Source organism: Uloborus diversus, chromosome 6 (genome assembly GCF_026930045.1).
Source record: "Uloborus diversus isolate 005 chromosome 6, Udiv.v.3.1, whole genome shotgun sequence".
NCBI classification, from domain to species: Eukaryota; Metazoa; Arthropoda; class Arachnida; order Araneae; family Uloboridae; genus Uloborus; species Uloborus diversus.
Window position 1 is genome coordinate 42,588,203 of NC_072736.1, and position 21,916 is coordinate 42,610,118.

The following is a 21,916-nucleotide window of genomic DNA, read 5'->3' on the forward strand; positions in this document are numbered from 1 at the left end:
TTTCTTGATTCCAACTCCAGACACTTGGACGATCTCTAAATACTGCGGTTCTCAGAGTATACCTATTGTTCACAAGACCAAATAGAGCCTAAATTTTCGTTTTTAGGGCTTTAATTTCGAAACTTTCCCATGCCCTTCCACAAATGCCTTGAAATGTAGCAAACAAATGCATTTTAAGTCTTTTATTTGGAAAAAATGTGGACGGAAATTAGCTTATCCAGCCCTTATCACTTAATTTGCTTAAAAGCAACTTAAATGAATTTTTTTTGGGACTTCAATTACAAACGAGTTTTGATAGGACCCCCTCCCTCCCTAGTTTATATCGTGATGATAACTTTAAAAGGAGGTTTCTTGAAAAAGCTCACGAATCTTCCATCCCTTTCTAAAATATGTATAAATATAGTTGAAAATCGAATTTTTAGAGCCTCAAAGGCAAAATATTTCCAGGAAGGAAGGATTCTAAGCACCTCCACACCTTCTTAAATGTAAGCAAACATTACCAAAAGGTGTATTTTTAGGCTGAACAGCTGAAGAACTAGAAGAGCACCCCTCCTCTTCTAACTTCTCAATGTATAATGACAGAATATTTTTTTTCTAAGCTTTATTTTCAAAAAGTATTTTGGAGCCAGCGCCCGAAACCTGACCTTTCTCTGTACATCATCAAAAATAGACAAAATATGTTTTTAGTTTCCTAATTTTCAAAAATTATTCGGAAATTTAAATTTTGAAACATTTTCGAGGGAGATTCCTAAATCCCCCCTCACCTGATGTCTCAATACCCCGAAAATTGAGTTTTTAAAACTTCATTTTAATAAAATTTCTGTGGAGTTATTAGGGTCAAATTTCCCAATAGACAGAGTAGGCAGCTGCCTAGGGCGGCAAGCTTTTCAGGGGCGGCAAATTTGCTATTCTAATACACGTTTCTTGAATTAAATTGTTATTCTTGAAAGTAAAATATTAGCATTCTTTCATTTTCCGCAGAGACAATTTTTTCTTGTCATTTAATAATGATTACTTTCACACATCTTATGAAAGTCAAATGTTTTTCAATGACGGTATTTATGAATCGTCAGCAAAATTTGCCGAATAAAAAATTTTTTGGAAGATCACTGTGATCATTTCATCGGGGAGTCTCAGAATGTGAAATGCCATCATTTCTTCATAAGTTTGACAGTTTGAATCTGGGGAACCCCTTTTTACGTTTTTTTTTTTTTTGAATCAAGGATATTTTGCTTCTTTTAGGGGGGGGGGTGGCAGATTTCAAATTTGCCTAGGGGCGGCATGGAGCTAAATTCAGCCCTGGGGAGTTTTTTCAAAAATTTCGGATGGCCCCTCCCAAAACAATCGGCTGGATCCGCCACTGCCGCAGAGTGGGTATGTCTGGCTAATCGGAAACTATGGTCCCGACTCAAATTTAAGTACATTGTGCATAGAGTAAAATTAGCATAATGGGAGGGAGGACCGGCTACTAACATGGTGTACGCTTTGTCTCTCGGCGGGGGCCCTGGTTATACAAAACCATGGTTCTTCAGTTAAAAAAGAAAATAATAATAATTTGAATTTTGACATCTGGAATTCAAATAATGTTTTTCGCAATCACGAGTGTGTGTGCGTGTTTGTGTCTGTGTGCAGGCATAAGTGTGTAGTTACGTGTGTGTGTGTGTATGTATGCCCGTGTGCATAATGGGCCTCATACATCAGCTTCACGGGAGTAAGTTGTGCAGCACGGCCCTATTAGAACGCGGCTGACTACCCCTATTATACGCGACAGAATAACGGGTCTCTTAGATCAGCTTCGCGAGCCACACATAGCTCGCGGGCTGAAGGTTGTGCACCATGGCTTCACTAGAGAACACGGGTGATTAGTCATTGGTTAACCATGGTTGCTCTACTCGAACATACCCATAGGACGTTAAGAAGGAAAATTCCACCTCAACTAAAACTTGATGCGTTGACGTGTGCTTCGCCGTGTGCTTTGCTGCGCTCCGTTTAGTTTGTTGTGACTGTATGGAGTTTTCGCGTGGAGAAACACGGCCGGTATTTTAAAAGTGATTCCTTGAAACTATAAATTATAACTAAGCAAAATGTGGGATTGTTTGGAAGATCTTAAGCGTATGAATAAACGCCAGGTGTGTTATTTATTCGTAGTTTTATTTTTAGCCGTTTAAAAAAATGGAGAAACTATCGGCGTTTTAAACATACGGTGTCATGCATTTTGCTTGCAAAATTGATCTTTTTATTGACGTTATGGTTGTAGAAATGAAAGCAAGTATCTTAAAAATGTAGATATGATTGCAAGGTTATACTTTAATCGTAATTAATACAGTATTCAGTACATCTGTCAATTACACTAGCTACGAATTTAAAACTTTTGTTTGCTGCCTAAAGTGAAAAATATTTTTATATCGTGTTAATGTGCTGAATCCGATTTTTCAGCCCATTTACTTCTATCACGTAAGATTTTCTTGCATTTACATGTATTGTAACTACTCGAATTTCATCACAAACATTTTCATAAAACTTCTTTATTTGAAAGAATAATACAGTATTTAATGTACAAATCTTTTTGATTGCTGAATTTAATTACATATAATTACTTTGAATCTATACAGAAATCATACTGTAAGGAAAATAGAAGAAATTTAAGAGGGGAGACTCAAGTCAGTATAAAGTAATTTTGATAGGTATAAAAGAAAAAGTATATTATCAATGTTTTAATAGCACAGTAAATATTTCGTTATTTTGATAATTATTTCATAATAAAATAACATTTGAAGTGCATTTTTCTTAAATTGATGCAATGCATTTTGAGAAAGTTTAATTTAACAAAATAAATTTTTTTTTCAGACCTAATCATGTTGCATATCACTGAAAAGGTCATTCAAGTGACACTTTTTCAGTTCTGTGTCTTAATTGGAAAAGATTCTAGGATATTTTGAAAATTGGTTCATTTATGCATTTTGACCAATTTTTGACACCTTTGTAACACTATCTTCGAAACAATTTCGTATTTTTTCAAAAGAAAAAAAATAACATTTTCCTATGTCTGTACAAAGACTGCTTCAGTACTAAATTTCATAAAATCTGAGAGGGTTGAATGTGAATGTTGTTTTTTTCCATAGGGGTTTGTACCCACTTGGGTAAAAATTTAAAGTTTCTCGAAAAAACTATGAAATTTAGAAACTTATAATATACACTTGATCACTAATGTCTGATTGATGATTTCACTAATGGAAATAATTGTTTGAGTTCTGAAAAAAAAAAAGCAGCTGACTTTCTCTTTTTTTAAGGGTAAAAGTTTTAGTAAATTTATGTTTAAAAAAAAACATGGTTTACACCATCACTGATGGCTTTATCATTTTTATGTTTTCTAAATATGGTATTAAATGCATTTTAATTTGTAAAAAATAAATTTTTGCAGAAAAAAACTTTTTCTTCCAGTACCCAAAAATTTCCGGAAATCTTCCATCTCCTGTACATTGTTAACCAGGGCCGTACTTAGGGGGTAGCAAACTGTGCGGCCGCACAGGACCGCTAAAATAATGTGAAAAAATGTCTTCTTTCTAGTGGTACCAACAAAAAAAGATGCAATGGGAAAAACTTGAGCTACGGTGCATTAAAAATAGGCTATCTTTCATGTGAATGATTTTGACAGCCACTTTGAATGCCAATATCTTTTAGAAAATCAATATTTAGGCTCTGCAACTGTAACCCATTAAAAGCATTTATATTAACAATAGAATTACAAAGCAAGAGCTTTTGAATCATTTTTGTTTTTTATGACAGAATTTATGACATTCTAAAATCCAGGAAAAAGTTTCTCTACTGCGTTTATCTTGTGACTTGGCATGTGTGCTACATACAAGTTAATTCATAAAAATACTAGAACATACTGACCACTAAAAGTACTTCAAGATCCTAAAATTTCAGGCCTCCAGTGTGATAAAATTTCTTGTAATCTGAACTTAAGCATGGCAATTCATTACGACAGACAGAATTTCAAACTCATTTTTCTATCCTTAATCAAAAGAACACCATCAAAGAAAAATCTTATTTTGAAAGGAAAAAAACTGTTCTTTCTAATGATGTACTAAAACCACTCCAAATGGAAACCCCTCAAATGCAGACACCCTTCTTATGCAGACAATTTTTAATTCCCCCAGGGTGGCGACAGATCAGGGAAATCAGGGAAAAGTCAGGGAACTTTATTAATCAGGGAAAAGTCAGGGAAATATCAGGGAATTTTGAAAAAATCAGGGAAAATTGATTTTATGAAGAAAAAATTTTTTTTTGCTTTACAAAATTAAGTACTCTAATTCCCTACGCATTTTCCGCCAATTAACTGTTCAAAAAAAAGTAAAATTAATGAGGTGAGATTATACACTGCCGCATATTTGTGCATCTGTTTTCCTCAACGTCAAAATATTGAATCTTACTTATTAACCACAGGATGAACGTCCTAAAATTGCTTTTATGTCTATTAGGTTGTTTATTTTACCTAGGGACTTGAAATTTCCTTTTACGCTTTCAATGCTACGTAAAATAAACAACCATACAGGCAAAGAGAAAGCCTTCATTAATGCCTTAGCTCCTTTGCCTTTATTCCATTGTCTCGAAGTAATTAGCGTACTGTAATCACGATTTCAAGAAGAAATCTTTGGTTTTTGAATTAATACTATGAAAGCTTAAAAGTTATTACTTCTTCGCGATTTTAATTTAATTGCTAAAATTTAACTTTCAATAAAAAAAAACTTTGTTTTTTGCCGTTATACTATTTGATGTCACCGCAGATTATAAAGGTTTTATTTTCTTCAGACTGAAGTGATTCTTTAATTTTACAACCAAGTTGTATTCTTCTTTTATATATTTTGAAATTAACTAATTGTTTTTTTTTCTTGCATTTCAAAATTGTTTGTTACAAAAGCAATCCAAGATTTTTTTTGTTACATACTGAAATCATTTGAAATAGAGTTAACATGTGTACTTAAATAAATATCTTAATTTTTTTACTGTTAAAATGCTGTATTCATTCATTAAAACCTATGTTCTTGATTAGAGAAAAACTCCCTATGAATAGATGTCGAATGGTTTCATCTGTTTTGCATAAATATGTCAATTAGTTATATAAGAATAACTACATTACTTCTATTCTTTCACTATTACTTGTTATTTTTGCAACAATTATTATACTCTTTGAAAACTTAGTTCAAAATAATTTCAATTACTTTTTAGTTCTATCATAAATACACATGTTTTTAAGAGTAATTTTAATAGTTTCTTAAAATTCTTATGCTAAGTGATTTTTGAAAGTAAAGTAGTTTTTTTTTCTATAATCTTTTCATTGTAGAAAAATTTAATATACTGTTTTGTAGGTCCCCCCCCCCAAAAAAAAAAAATTGATATGTTTTTTTAACCATTTTATTAAAAAAAGTAGCATCTTTTTAAAATATATCTTTAGTTCAACAACTTTACACAACTTAAAACATTTAAAATACTGCATTTTATGCAAACATTTCAAGTAGAGCAAAGAAAGAAAACCATTATCATTGGTAACGTAAATCAGGGAAATTTGGTGAACTTAATCAGGGAAAAGTCAGGGAACTTTTTTTCACAGTTCCTGTCGCCACCCTGTCCCCGATTCCAAGGCAAATAGCATTATTAAACCCCTGTCCTGCCGACACCCTTCTAATTGCGGACAAAAAATTTTGTCCTGTTAGTGTCCGCATTAGAGGGATTTTATTGTTTTAACGAAAAGGTGATGCAAAGTGACAAACTTGAGCTACAGCGCTTTGAAAAAAAGCTATTTTTCACTTGAACCGCTTTGATAGCCACTTTGGATAACAATATCTTTTAGAAAATACTGTTTGACCTCGGATTTTATGGAATTGGCAAACATCCAGTTGGGGCGACTCCATCTGAATGAGGGGAAGAATAAAAATATTATGCACATATTCCGCTCATTTGAACGAGACTCAGCTTAATTTAGAGGCTAACATACATCTGCAAAATCTGACATCCCTGAAAACTAATAGATGCTTCCATTTCCGCGTGAAAACCGGATGTTTACCTTTCCATACAATCAGTGAATAGACAGTAGATATTTAAGCTCTGTGAAACTAACCCAGTAAAAAGAAGTATTTTTACAATAGAATCTCAAAGTAGGAGCCTTTGAATTATTTTTGTTAAGGTTTTATGACAACCTAAAATCCAGGAAAAAATTTCCTCGCCACGCTATTTCATGAGTTAACACGCTTGCTATAAAAAATCTAATGAGCTCAAAGTTTCAAAAATGCTTGAATATTACTTGAATTAACAGCTAATTGTACTTTAAGCGGCAAAAATTTCAGGCTTCCAGTGTGATAAAATTTTCTGTAAACTTAGTCTAAACTTGGCAGTTTGGCACAAAAAGCTAGTTTGCCATTTTGGATTACATTTTTCTGAGATTCTAGATCCTCTGGATTTGGATCTAGGAAGCTGAAAATTTGCATCCAAATCGGAGATGGTTGAACAGGGACCCTAGGTTACTTGACAGGGAATGACTCTCTATATTTGCTAGTAGAAAAATAAGTAAAAAGGCAGAAAAATATCCAAATTTTTCATTCTTTTTCCGAAAGTTGTTCTGAAGTTAGATTTCAATTTCGTATTTTATCCCCCCCCCCCCAACTAAAAATAACGCAATTTGGATACCAATCTTTATTTCATCAATTACATCTCTTTCGGATTCCAAAAATTTTCTTTGTAACCATATTTTGTGTCATATTTTTTCACATTATATTGTAAATACTTATAAAAATCTCGAACTAACTTATACAGCTGGGTGACATACTACAGCGAGTTATGTTTTGGATGAGAATAAATAACTAAAAGGATTATTTATCGACTATTAAAACAAATTTCCCACAGGGCCGCTAAAACTGTAAGCACGTCCTTGTTGTAAACTATTTTTGTGGCATGGTTTTATTGTGTAGTAGTCAGGGTTGGCTTTCTGCCGGCAGAAACTAGTTTTTGCCGTGCCAGTGTCAGAAACTGGTTATAACCGGTAAAAACCGGCAGAAACTGGCAAAAACTTAAAAGCATCTTTAATTACTTAAGTGATTGCTAAATGATATTCATTTAAGTAAACTAAAAAATTAAACTTCATTTCATTTAAAAAAATAAAATCCTATGATAATGCCCTAGATTTAGTTCGAGAAGGGAACTTTTCAATTGCAGATGCTCGTAATGTTTGGATTAATCTAACAAAGGACGGAAAATCATATAGGTGCTCAGGAAAGAGGAGCGACATACAAAATTAAAAGGCATTTCTGATTTTATTTTGCTCACTTATATGTTTCATCTAAATTGTTTGTGATCAAAATTATCACGTCCTTCAAGAAGAAAGTGCCAGAATTTTATTTGCCAATATTAACATAGATTTTGTACCTAATGTCACAGCTTTGCAAAACAAATTATCCCTATTTCTCGAAACTTATTTTCCAGTTGGATTTCTCCCACTACCCCAGTTACTACATGGTGGACCAGTTAAAAAAAAAATTACAATAGATGAAAGTCTCACAAACATTGCTTGTTCCTTCATGCATTGCCTGCTAGCTCTTCTGTTGCAGGAATATTCTAAAGTTTCTCATTTGTACATATTAGATTGAGAAACTGTTTAGATTTTAGAAACCACCTTTTCTAAGAAGCAACTGCAGTGTTCAAACAATGTAACATTTGATTGTAAATTGTGGTATTATTGTAATTAAATTGTGCTTCGGTTAATAATTATTTTTTCCATGCACTTCCTATTGCATGTCAATAATATAATTTTTTTTTCATTTTGTGAGTTTTTGCCAGTTTCTGCCGCAAATGTGACAGAAAGTGGTTTTTGCCATGCCGGTTTTAACAGATTTCTACCAGTGGTTTTAACCGCCTCGGCAGAAACTTGCCAACCCTGGTAGTAGAAAATGATGAAAAGTTTTTTGTGCATTATATCAATTCTTAAAATATTGTCTAGTGTATTTTTTCTTTTCCAGTTAATGTACCAGGTTTTAAACTTTGGTATGATAGTTTCCTCTGCGTTAATGATATGGAAAGGTTTAATGGTCGTAACTGGCAGTGAGAGTCCTATTGTTGTTGTTCTCAGGTAATTTTACTTCTGCTTCCTTATTTTTTTTGAAAAGATCTTTAGAAGCTTATGATGAAAAAACAGATATAACTTTATATTGCTATACATTTTACTATGTAATGAATATTTTTCTGTAAAAGTAGAATAGAAAAAATAGATAAGAGCTCAGAAAATTTTAAAGCATTTTGGGATAGCAATTGTGACTTTCACAGGTAGCTCTCAAAAGGTGAAAACAAAAAAGTTAGTTTAAATTTTAATGTTATGTTCAATTTTTTTAAAGTTTTTCAAATTTTCCATCAATTCTATTTTAAAAAATTCAATTCTTGCCAGGGGAAGGGGGGAGGGGGTAAAACACATCTGTACCTATAATTTCTAATAATATGTACCTACACCTAGAACATAATATAGACAAAAGTCCCTGGTCTGTTATGTGAGACTTTTTAAAAATATTTTTAAGTTATTATGTGAATCTATATTAATAATAAAACGCGGAAGAGTTTGTTTGAACGCGCTAATCTCAGGAACTACTGGTTCAAATAAAAAATTATTTTTGTGTTGAGTAGTCCTTCTGTTGAGGAAGACTATAAGCTACTAGTCGACCCGTGCGGAACTCCGCACTATGCTTCGAATCGTTTCATTAGGCATTTCGCTTTTTAAAAATTTCAAAGGAAGAACATTATAAAGAAGAACCGAAAAAAAGTAAGCGCAGAAGAGAAGGTATGTAATTTAAAGACATCAGTAACAAAACCTCGTTAAATACAACATTGTGATAATTTGATCATGGCTCACCTTTTGGTTGTACGTATTTTCAATGCAAACAAAAATATCATTAAAAGTGACTGAGTAGTGACTCGTGAAAAAGCAATATTTGTGCATGTGAAAAAACAGGTTGTGGCAAATACAGTCCTGCCCATGTGTGCATCTGACGGAAAAAAAAGAAGCATTAAAGAGATATTTAGTGGCACGGATTTGAACTGGCGCCATTCCGATTAACAGTACGACCCTCCAACAAACCTAGCAACTGTGCCTTCCTTTTCGAATGCTATTCATTGAAGGAATGCGTAATAAAACATAGTAAAAAAGTTTTTCGCCGAAAAAAATATAATAAGATCATGCGTCTATGTTTTGTCATTAACCAGAAAAATACGATTTAAAATAATTCGTAAAACATGAAATTTGATTAAAGAATGCGGAAGATCTCACGTAGCGATTGAAACAAACATTCTAGAGAAGTAATAAATTCGGTTGAAAAAATGAGTGTTTTTATTTTTGAATATTCATCAATTTCCCATAGCAGGCTTCTTTAACCTGTATGGCTTAAAAGCCCGCACTTGTTTTTCTTTTAATCGAACACTTAAAATTCAAAACCAAAACCAGTTGAACTGAGTCCGTTTTTTAAGTGTAATTTTTCGAACGTAGACAAAATGCTTTTTTTTTCCAGCCGAAAGCAGAAAATGATTTCTTACTAATGAAGTTGATAATAATTTTAATGTTTTATATCCTATTCGAATAAATAAATAAAGATTTACTGGTTGAAACTCGTAGTTTTATTTTGGCGTAGTATTTTTTCATTTGTACAAAAGTTCGAACACTGCTATTAGAAAAATCTACATTTCAGCATACAATGAAAATGTTTTTCTGCACAAAAAGGATTCCCTTGAGGTAATGCTTACATTATGCTCAGTGGTCTGGACGGAGTCAAAGCTTTAAAAAAAAGGGAAGAACACCCTTTGATTAGCAGTCAACTTATCTGAATGATAACTGAATCCTGCATAAAGGAGTCGAAACACCAAATAGCATTTCAAATGCATTTATTTTATTAAGTGTGTTATCTGTTGTATGTTATGAGTACATGTAATGCGTAATATTATTGTAAATCTGCTATTATGTCGGTCAGCCCGATCTGGCCCGAAGTTCAGACAGTTTATAGCCGAACGCTCAACCGAAAAGAAAAAAAAAAAACCACAGGTAATTTTAAATTTTTTTTCTTGCCGAGAAGTGTTTTTTTAAAAAAAAAATTTTTCCAATTTGTTATCGCAGGCTGTTTGAACCGTTATAACTTAGATGGCAGCATGTGTTCATCATTTAACAGCACGGTTAAAATACAAAATAATTTGAACTAAGTTCTTTTTTAAGCGTAGCTTTTCAAATGTAGTAAAAATGTGATACGCTATTTGTTGTTTTTTTGCAAAAAGAAGAAATAAATATATATATTACCCCTTAAATTGAGGTAGCATTTTTTTTATTTGTACAAAGAGTCAAAAACTCGTTAGAAGAATCTATATTTCAACATACGATTTATTATATTTTACTGAACAAAAAGCAATTCCGATGTAGTCTGAAATCTTAAACCTGATACTTATATTTTCGCTTACATTATGCTTTAATTTTCTTCCCGGAGCCAAAGCTTATCAATTTAGCTCCGTGTTACATCAAATTTTCATAACAGCTATGAGCGTTTCTACCTCATGTATTCCCTCATATTTGTTTTTCATTGTTTATGTAATGCGCGATATTTTTCTAATTTTTTGATGCAGATTGTCCGGACGTGGGACTGAACACGCATTCTCCTGGTTACCAGTCGAATGCTCTGCCAATCAAGCTATTCAGCTCTGTCGGTATCAGTGCAAGTTAAAGTTATAAATGTAACCGAAAACCTCATTCTGGTTCTTTAAAACAGGTTTTTTTGCCCGAAAAAACAATTTTTAGACCGTGGGTCTATTTTTCGTCAGTAGCCTGCACGATAAGCTTTAAAATAAGGTGTAAATCAAAGAAATCGATCAAGAATTGAGGAAAATCTCGTGTAGAAACCAAAAACAGGCTACAGAAATAATATATAAGGATAATTTACATTGATATTTTAATTAGAAAAAAGGTTATTCTATGTTTTACGCAATTTTAGTGTTTTTTTAGTTTTTAGTGCTTTTTACCTCACAGATCTCGAACCAGTTGTGTCAGAAAAATATTTTTTCTATTAAAATGTAGGAAACTTATTTTTTGTATGATGAAAAAAAAAATTTTTGCCGATAGAGCTTTTTTTGTATTTTTTATGAATTTTTGAAAAAACCTTTTGTTTTGCATTTATTCCTAGGTTTAATTTTTTCTGAACTCGTCTTGCAACAAGTATAAAGGCCTCTTTTCTGAAATTTAACTATAGTAGTAAATCCATTTCATCTTCTTCAGAATTTTTTTAATGCAGAACACAGCACGACTTCTAAGCATAGCCAAAGTTTTGTAAATCTTCAGTTTAGGATGGTCAATACATCATGGAAATAATGTCATGGTCACATGATCCAACTGCAGTGCTCGCTTTTGTTTCTTTTTTTATTTCCATTTAGGAATTTTATTACCCCCCCCCCCCGACGTTTTACTGTTTAAGGTTACATTTTTATGTGCATTTGATTCAATAAAAGATGTGAGTTTTTTTTTATATTTTGCACATTGCAGAGAACAGAGCTTTTTTTTTTGGCTGTATTTTAATTATATAAAGTGCACTTTTTTTTGCATGATCTATGTTTTATATACATGGAAAGAGATTGTAAATTACCGTCAGCGAAATAGATATGCTTCGATCGTATTGATATATCGATAGATAAATAGAGGTTAATATAAGTAGATGGTCAGTAACAGATATAGACCCATATTTCCGGAACTTCAACAACGGGTGATTTATGCTAACACCCCCCCCCCCCTCCCGACTTAGAAAAAATAAAGCATTTACATAAAAGTGGACGGGCTTTTTGTTATTTTATAACTAAATGGGCATTGAGAGTACACCTCCCCCCCCCCCCCCTCCTTCGGGGCTGCTTGCATAGAACGATCAACTAGCAGGTCGCCACAGACGGGTTATCTTTTTGTGAGTTTTGGTAAATAGTTTTAAATTCCTAAGAGACTTTAATAGGTTTTTTTTAAGGTTTGTACGTATTTTTGTTGAAGAAAAAGGATCATTTCACATCAGAAAGGGGAGGGGGGAGCATGGATTCTTTTATTCAACCGACTTCCTTTAAATTCTTAGCACGAGCAACGCCGTGCGGGTACTGCTAGTGAATTATGTTTGTACATAACATTAATCAAGTTAATATGTACCTTGTATAGTGATGTAAAATACCCAGGTATTTATTTATTATTCTGGGGTAAATACCCAGGGTATATACCCGGGTAAATACCCAAAATGGGTAAATACCTGGGTATTTATTTTAAAAATTTATATTCAACCAAAATACTTTTCTGTATGTATTCCATTATGTATATATACAATGAACCATATACAAAACAATAAAGTTTTGCCCAAAAATTGTATTTTGACCACATATTTAAAGAATTATTGTGCGAAACAGCTTAGCAATCTAATATGATATTCACATTAAATGTGTTGGATATGTCTAATCAATGTTGATAGCCAAATTTCAGATATAAAAAGTCATTCTACAAGAAGAAAAAAGCTTAACTGGTTACAAAAAAAGCAAACATCATTTTTTAAGCTCCTAGTCTTTTATAACCCAGTAATATGTCCCTGCATGACATCAAAATGTAACGAAGTGTCGCTCAATTTATTATTACTATTTATTTACCTATATCTTATGCAGAAATTTCCTCCAAACTTAGTTCAATTGTTCAGGTGTATTCTGTATCACACACATATATACATATATATATACACACACATAATATACATAAACATTTAAAAGTCATTTAAAATTTTTAATCTTTTATTTTAGGGTTCATGTTTAAAAAAGAAAATATTCACTTTTTAATACTACCTAAATTTTTTTTGCAAAATGCTCAATTACTAGGGGATTTACCCTGCCTTCGGATAAATACCCAAGAAAATATTTATCTTCCCACCCTACAGGGGAGCAAATGCAAATGAGCAAGGCAACAGAAAAGAAAATTTCGCTTTTTTTTTTTTTTTTTTGCTTATTAATGTGAAAACTGTTTCTATATTTTCCATGTTATCACTTAAATATCAGTAAAATAAATAACACCATAGTGTCTTAATAACTTCTCAGTTTATTCTTCCAAACATCCCTCATGCTTCCTTTTATTTCATTTTGGATATGACTAACCTAGATTGTGATTTTGAAATCCTGAAGTTCATAATGAATTGCTTATACTTCTCCAATTATGACATTGAAAAGAAAGATTCTTTGGTTCACGATATGTTTCTTTCATGATTTCATCAAGTCTTTCAATAAAAAATATTATAAACTGTGTAATACATATGTATATATCAGTTTTACCAATTTTTTCATATTTAGATTTTTAAAAAAAAATTTCATTCACTTTTTTGCATTTTTTATACAATACCCAGTTTTTGGGTATTTACCCAGGTCTTGGGTAAATACCCAAAAAATATTTACCTACCCGCTGGGTATTTACCCAATCCACATCACTAACCTTGTATGAAAACCGTGTTTCCTGCTATACAAAACTTTGAAATAATATGAATCAAGGCAATGTGTATCATGTTACATCAACATCAAGTTTAAAGGTGTAAAATTTTACGATAGCTGAAACTTGGTTCGAAGATACAAAACACTCTATTTGCATTTATAAAAGTAAAAAAGTGAGAAAAAAACTTGATCAACTTTATTTACACAGAACAAAGCACATAGGGGAGAGTGGTAATGAACGGGCTATGGGGAGGATGGGTCACTAACAAAATATGAAAAAGTATTTCCATAAAATTATTTTAGATGCCACTAATAAATGGAGCTATTTGTTCTAAACTCATTCAATTTTCAATTGTTTGAGAGAAGCCATTTTTCCACTAGAGTAAGATGGTCAAGAATGATTGAAAAGTAATTTTTTCTCTTTTCAGCAAAATAAATTCCAGCTAAAAAGGATCTATTATTTCACTGCATTTATGTGCATTAGCAAGTCTTTCCATAACTGTAAACTAATTTTAAGATATGTTTTGATGTTATTTGAATTTCGTGTATTAAAAAAAAAAAAAAAAAGAATATATTCCAGAAGTATAGGTTGGGCTGAATGGGGGCATCAAAAGGTGGTTTTTCTTTTTTTTCTGATTTTCTTTTTAATATTGAACAGAACTGGCTGTTATAGATTTGGATTACTGTCTTGTTAGAAAAGGTTTATTGTAATTCTTAAAATTTGCACATTTTAACCCTAAGAAATACTAGCTATTTGTTAGAAAACAAGTGAAATTCTATAAATGATTAAGATGAATTTTTCAGTTATTCACTACATCTACCAGTATTTCACCATTTGGGTTTGATATGAGTGATTCAATCCAGTGTTTAATAAATAGGTTAGAGTAGAATCGTGTGCTTTTGCTTTGTTGATTTTATATGCTTTTTCGAAAATGCGTATTGTTTGCTTTTGTAGGCTGATGTATGTTTAATTTTTTTTTTTTTAAATTACTTGTCTATTTGAAAATCTAAATAATTCTTATTTATTATTCACACTTGTATTTTTCTAAAAGCAATTAAAATTTTAATTATTAAAAAATATAGAAAGTTTAAAAGTAATTATAATGAAACTGATAAACATTTTCATTTTTGCTTGTGTTTTTGTTTATTTATGAGAATTTTTTTAAAGATCAATTCCACATATTTTCCTTGAATTCATATAACTATTCATTACCTTCAATGGCCCATTCAACCCTATAGTTGGGGATGAATGGGCCAAATTTTGAAAATTTTATTTTCTATTATCAGTTATTATAAACATCTTCTAATCTGACTTTTTCATATAATCAAATAAGTAAAGTAACTAAAGAGCAAACTCTGAGCTAAAAAAAAACATTAGAAAAAATTACAAAAATTAAAAACCAAAAATTGGCCCATTCCTTACCACTCTCCCCTACTATCAAAGCAGAATCTGATTTCTGCAGAAGCAATAAACAATAGCAATATTTTTTTTTTAGTTTATATTACAAGGGAAAAATTTAAAATAAATAGAACTAATCTGTTACTAAGTTTTTAATTTATCGTTTGACAAAATTAGCTTAAAATTGGTTTCTATGTTTCTTTAACAGTGAATTGAATGAATTTGTAATTTAATTTAAAAATTGCATTATTTCAAAACTATGTAATGTTAAATTCAACTTTTCTGTGGTGTTATATCCAATCTGTGTTATACAACGACTATGCTAAACAAGGGACGCCTACATACAAAAAGACAGCAAGTGTTTGTAATGTAAAAAAATAATGGACGAATTTTATCATCTGCCCCAAACCCCCTCACCCAAAGCAATCAAAAAATGTCCTATAACTTCATTTTGAAAACTTTCTTTTCAAAGAAATTGCACCAGACTGCTTCTCTGTTCCCAATTTTGTACTTCAAACCCTTTTTCCAACAACAACACCCTTCAAAGACTGAAGCTGGATCTGCTGCTGATGACACCAGTGTTATACAGTCAATTTGCAATAATTCGAATCTAAAGGAACCGACGAGAAACTTCGACTTATCGGAAGTTCGACTTACTGCTAGTTTCGGTTTTTGACATTTTAATATTAAAAACCATTGAATATTTTAATTAATATGTGCACAAAACAGACAAAATTACAGAACTTAAAAATTTTAAAGCACAATATGCAGTTTTTTTTTTAAATATTGAGAGAAAAAAATAAAAAGCATGGTTTTGATTTCAATACTGCTGGAACCACTTGAATAGAGCTGATTCTACTTCAGGAAAGGTGCACTTCTTCATTCGTTTCAAATTTGGATTCATGGATTCTACCGCTTTAGAAGTTTCTCACTTTTTCTTTTAATATCATTGAAAGAGTATTTGCTAAGACAACTTTAATAGCTAAGAAAACTCACTCTGTCTCTCAGGAACTTATCAGCAAATGATCGAACTAAAGAATGAAGGGGAACACATCTTAACTTAGGTCAGCCTTTGAATAAAGGTACAATCAGTTCACTTGCGAACTTGAGAGCTTAAAAGCAAATTCGTAGTCCAACAACCTGTCAAAGTGTAAACAGTACAGTACAACAAAAGAAAACAAGCCAATTCATTTCCGCACTTGTAACTTCTTTATCGCACATTGGCTTAATAGATGCTTTTCTTGCAAGTGAAGGTGAACTAATTTTTCTCTCATAGTTTCTTTTCTTTTTTTTCGTTTTTTTGAGTCGTCCTTGAAAAAACAGAGAGTTAAAGGATGTTAACTTTGAGATATTGAGAATAATTAGCATGGAATTAAAGACAAAGGGATCGGAACTTAATAAAAACTTCGAGTTATTGCGAATTGACTGTAGTTAGAAAAAAATGTTTTGGGGGAATTCACCTTGAGATTTGGGGGGACTTGGAAAAAAGGAAATGTGGTGTTCATTACCAATTTAAGTTACATTTGCATTATTTTTACAATAAAAAAATGTTTCATGGGAGGTCCCCCCCCCCCCCTCCAGCTACATTACTAGTGAACGCCCAGGGTTGTAAGAGTTTCAGTCTGTGGTTAGTTTTAACTATGGATAAAACCGGCTTGGATAAAATCAGTTTTGTCCAGTTTTGGCCATTGGAGGTTGATATAAGACATGATAAAGTTTAAAATCAAAATAAATGAGTAGGTATATAAAAGAAATTTGGATTATTAATCCCATACTCAGTAAATGGTTAATTTTACACCCTATGCAAGTAATAAATTACAGCATGTTCCAAAAGGTTAATCACATCATAGGAGAAATATGTGATATTTTTTAAAAAATATGTTTACTTCATTAAAAAAAGTAATATATACTTGTTTTATAGACACAAAATGTATTTCAAATTTTATCAAAGTGTATTACTTATATATTTTAATCCATTGAATACATGTTGCAAGTTTTGCCTATTCGTTAATATTACCGGCTGTTTAGTATTTGTAATAAACGTGTGTCCTTTGTCTTTGTTGTGAACAATGTTTAATATTAATATTTGAAAAGTTGCTTTTAAATCATTAAATCAGTTTTTAAAATTATTTCAATTATGTTTAATACACATCCTATTTCTTTTAATTATACATTAAAGTATGTAACATTATGCATACAAACTGTATGTGTACACATATTAATGTGCTTTTATACAATACAGTTTGGGCAAGCTCTATGGTGGTTAAATCCAGTTTTGGCCAGTTTTTACCAATGGCAATGCCTAAATCGGTTTTGTCTGGCCAAAACTACAACCAACATCCCAACCTACAGCTAGAGATTTAATGCTGGATGCGGAATTGAATGTGTGGAAAATTGTAAAATATAATTAGGTATCCTCCACTTTCTTTTTTTTTAAATATATATATATATATATATATATATATATTTAGAATGAGTTTAAAAATTTTTGCCTATATTTTCTTTTTGAAATGTTTTTACTTTGTTACAGTGGAAGTATGGAACCTGCGTTCCACAGAGGGGATTTGTTATTTCTAACAAATCACAGAGATGACCCCGTACGGGTTGGAGACATAGTAGTCTTTAAAGTTGAAGGCCGTGATATACCAATTGTGCATCGAGTTCTCAAGATTCATGAGAAGTAAGTTTGACAATTAATACATTTCTCAGATTTAACGTCTGCGACACTTACAAAGTAACTAATTTTGCTCATTAAAAAAAGTATTTGTCTTATTATTTTTTCTTTTACTTGTAGTGTAAACATAGCTAGACAATATGGTTGCAGGCAAGGCCCTAGACAGGAATTTGTTTATGCTAGTGGGGGAATTCTTAAATTTTCGACAAAAAAGACGGAAACATGATGTGTTGCTATGATTTTTGAAGTATTATTGTGCATTAGTAGACATATGGTAATGGTATGGGGGGGGGGGGCGGAATTATTGGTTGTTTTCATTTTTTCTTTTGAACTGTAATTTTACTTAATTACTAAGAGTTAAAGTTACTTTATCAAAATGTTTAAATGTGAGCAAATGTTTCCTCAGAAATTTAGATTTTTTATTATAATTTCATTTAATCAAAATTCAATAATGTACAGGTTTTGTTGGTACAGAAAATGATGTTTGGTGTCTTAAATGTCGCAATTGTGAAAGATACCAATGACATGAGAACCTTTAAGTGACCCTCAAGTTGGAACATGAAATAGTAATATGTACCACAAATCACTTTTCACGACTTTTGAAAGTCAGGAGAGCCCAAATAATTGTTTGTAAAGGGAGGAACAGACCTAGGAGTATTTTTAATATTTTGAAATACATGCAAACTGACACTGGATTTGGTATCTCATTATAGAGAGAGATATATCTCATTGTGAACGCTCCCCTGGAAATTTTTGAAGCCTTAAAAACTCATTTGGGGCTGACCCCGGAAATTTTTGTAATTGAAGTTTTAAAAATGCAATTTTGGGACACGTGTTGACCTGTTACGTGAGGAGGTGGTCGCTTTAACTCGAAAATTCTTTGAAGTTATAAGGTCTACAATTGATGGCTCTGGGGGAGAAGAGGTTCAGGGGCTCTCAAATGATTGGCAAAAAGACTTTAAAAATGCCATTACAAATTCTCTTTGGGTGAGTTTGCAGGAAGGAGAGGAAATTTAGGAGTTTTCCCTTCTTAAAACTCATTCTAAAGTTCTCTTTGATAACGATAGACAAGGGAAAGGGTAACCTAGGGAAAATTGTTTGCAATTTAAGTCCAAGAAATATGATTTTTGATTATGTTTGGTATGACAGGATAAGGGGCAGGTAAGCAGCTGCTGTCCCCGTAAATTTTCGAAATCAAAATTCTGAAAATGCAATTTTAAGTTACCTTTAGTAATATTACAGAGAATAGCAGGGATTGGGGACTCTGATCTGAAAATTTTCCAAAATTAAGAGCCTAAAAACCTAATTTTTGACTGTCTTTGGTCTTGTCGAAAAGGTTAAAACCTTCTTTTGGATTAGTGCTAAGTGTCAGAAGTTGCTGCCGCGGCATGATCCGACTCTCAGGGATATTCCAAAGCCCAAAAATAAAGCAGGGCTCCCAAATGGTCCGCTTTTCCCCCCAAAGTCCGTTTTTAAATGTTAAATCCGCTTTAGACCGCTTTTTAACACTTTGGTCCGTTTAGTCTGCTTTTATATTGTTTTTGCTAAAAAATCAGATTTTAAAAATTTTCATTACATTAAAAGATACTGTGTGCTGACGTTTGTTACGCCCGAACACGCGGCCGCGGCGCCGTTTTTCTATTGAACCTGACTTTCTGGTATTATTTCGCTTCAGATTGACGACATTACTCCTCCTTCAACCGCTGTAACATGAAAATCTAGCAAATGGAGAGGTATGGAGGAGAAGTTATGACATCAAATCAAAGCATCTTGCTACCGATATTTCTCACGGGTTCATACGCCCTTGAAAAAAATCAAGAATGTTTCATCAGTGCAATTTTCTGAACTTTTGTTCGATATGTAGCTTCGCGAAAAATTACTTCCTGTGTTTGCGAGTTCAGTCTTTTTGCATCTTGTTAATATTTTGATGTTTTTAACAATCAGAAGTTATTTTAACATTCATTAACTTAGATTAGCTTATTTTTTGTTTATTTACAATAGATAATAAACTACTTTTTTTTTCGGAACCATGGTAACATCAAACTTTCTTGGACTTCGCCGAAAATTGCTTCTGGATTTTGAGATTTCAATCTCTTTGCATCTTGTAAATATTTTGATATTTTTGGCAATAGGAAGTTATTTTGACATAACACCTCCTTAGATTAGCTTATTTTTTAGTTAATTTTAATAGACAATTAACTTTTTTGTTTTTGGAACCATAGCAACATATTAAACTTTCTCGCACTTTGCGGAACGTGCTTGTCGTGTTTGAGATTTCAATCTTTTTGCATCTTGTAAATAATTTGATATTTTTGTCAATCAGAAGTTATTTTGACACAATCCACCATAGATTAGCTTTTTTTGTTGTTTAATTTTAATAGATAATAAACTACTTTTTCTTTCGAAACCATGGCAACATTGAACTTACTCGCACTTCGCGGGAAATTGCTTGTCGTGTTTGAGATTTCAATCTTTTTGCATCTTGTTAATAATTTGATATTTTTATCAATCGGAAGTTATTTTGACATACACCACCATTGATTAGCTTATTTTTTGTTTAATTTTAATAGATAATAAACTTTCTTATTTTTGGAAGAATAGCAGCATTGCACGAACTCGAAATTCACGAAGAATTGCTTCTTGTGTTTGAGATTTCAATTTTTTTGCATCTTGTACGTATTTTGATATTTTTGGCAATCGGAAGTTATTTTGACACACTCCACCATAGATTAGCTTATTTTTTGTTTAATATTAATAGATAATAAACTAATTTTTTTTTCTAAACCATGACAACATTGAAGTTACTCGCACTTTGCGGAAAATTGCTTGTTGGGTTTTGAGATTTCAATCTCTTTGCATCTTCTTAATGTTTTGATAATTTTGGCAATAGGAAGTTATTTTGACATAAAACCTCCATAGATTAGCTTCTTTTTTGGTTAATTTTAATAGACAATTAACTTTTTTTATTTTTGGAACCATAGCAGCCGTAGAGGGGAAATACTTGGGTAGAGAGCGCGGAGCAACCCCCAAGCCGTGCCCAAGATAAAATCACGTGACCTGTGGACAAAATTCTGCCTAGCCGTAACCGGTTCCGACAACCGCATAGGATTTGCATTGTGATGGTTGCGTTCGCTTAGAAATTTTAACTGTTCTCGTTATTTAAAGAGCTTTTAAGATTGTACAATCCTTGTTGTACTTTTAAATGTCAAGATAAATGTTCGAAAGACATTGCTGAGCTATTTCGCAGTTACGGGCGACAAATTTACTTGCTTTTTCTATTTAAAAATGATTTTTAAATGTATCAACACTCGCTGACATGATGATATATTATTCTCTGTTTGGTTATATAATTAATTGTTCTTGTTTAATTAGCGATTATTTTTGTTTCAATATTGATTTTGATTGTTTTACGCATTAAAAACTATTGGAGATTAATTCATCTACTGATATTTATTATTTTTCTCGGCGAATAGACTTTATGCTCTTGGCGAGCAATTTTACCGCCAGGGCTATTGAAAACAAAACAGTGTCGTTTCACATTATAATTGTTTTAATGATCATTAACATTCCTTGTTATTCTAAAATATAATAAATTTGTAGAAAAAATGTTTCACACAAATAAATAAATGTTTTTACAAAAAACCCCGAATTAAACGATTGCATGAGTGATTATGAAAAATTAACGAGTATAACACAGTATATCTCATTCACTAATAAATTATAGGGCTCGACCTTTGGCATTTTTTGGCCGATGGGCCGATGCCGATTGTTGGCCGATTGTTTTCCTCCAAATGGCCGATGGCCGATGTTGTTGGCCGACGGCAAAAAAAAAAAAAATCTAACAGAAATAAATTGATAAGATTGTCAGGTTTAAAGAATCATTGATTCATTTCATTTTACTTTCTTTCGACGAATAAGGAATTGTAATCACAAAATATATATATCAGATTTCGACCTAAATTTATAATTTACGATCACCCAATTTAATCTTCACAAGTTTTTTCGGCACATCTGTACATGCATATGTACCTAAGAATATATAGATGACCGAAATTTCCATTTTGAACTCATCCTTAGTTAATTATCGCAAACTCACTTGTGATGTGATGTCTTCATCCGCGTTAACTTGCGTCACTCAAAAACGTTATGAAATAGTAAGTTGAAAACTTATACGTACGTAGTATGATCTAAAAGTTTGAGGCAAGCTGTATAAAACCTTACCCTTTATAGTTCACATTACTGAAGCACATCTATCTACAAAATTGTCACTTTGAACGACTATGCACTTCTGCCAACGTTCGTATAGCTTTTAGAAGCACTGGCAGCCTGTTTCGCAACTTCCTGTA

The 21,916-nt window shown here is 32.0% G+C and overlaps 1 protein-coding gene across 1 annotated transcript in view; it reads left to right on the top strand.

The window, feature by feature from the left end:
- Positions 1–1,967: 1,967 nt before the first annotated feature.
- LOC129223935 (signal peptidase complex catalytic subunit SEC11A-like) overlaps positions 1,968–21,916 on the top strand; it is a 35,273-nt gene continuing 15,324 nt past the window's right edge. The window contains exons 1-3 of the mRNA XM_054858316.1: positions 1,968–2,129; positions 8,013–8,122; positions 17,427–17,576. Of these exons, the coding sequence (XP_054714291.1) occupies positions 2,085–2,129; positions 8,013–8,122; positions 17,427–17,576 (305 nt within the window). The 5' untranslated portion in view covers positions 1,968–2,084. The remainder of the gene's footprint in view (positions 2,130–8,012; positions 8,123–17,426; positions 17,577–21,916) is intronic.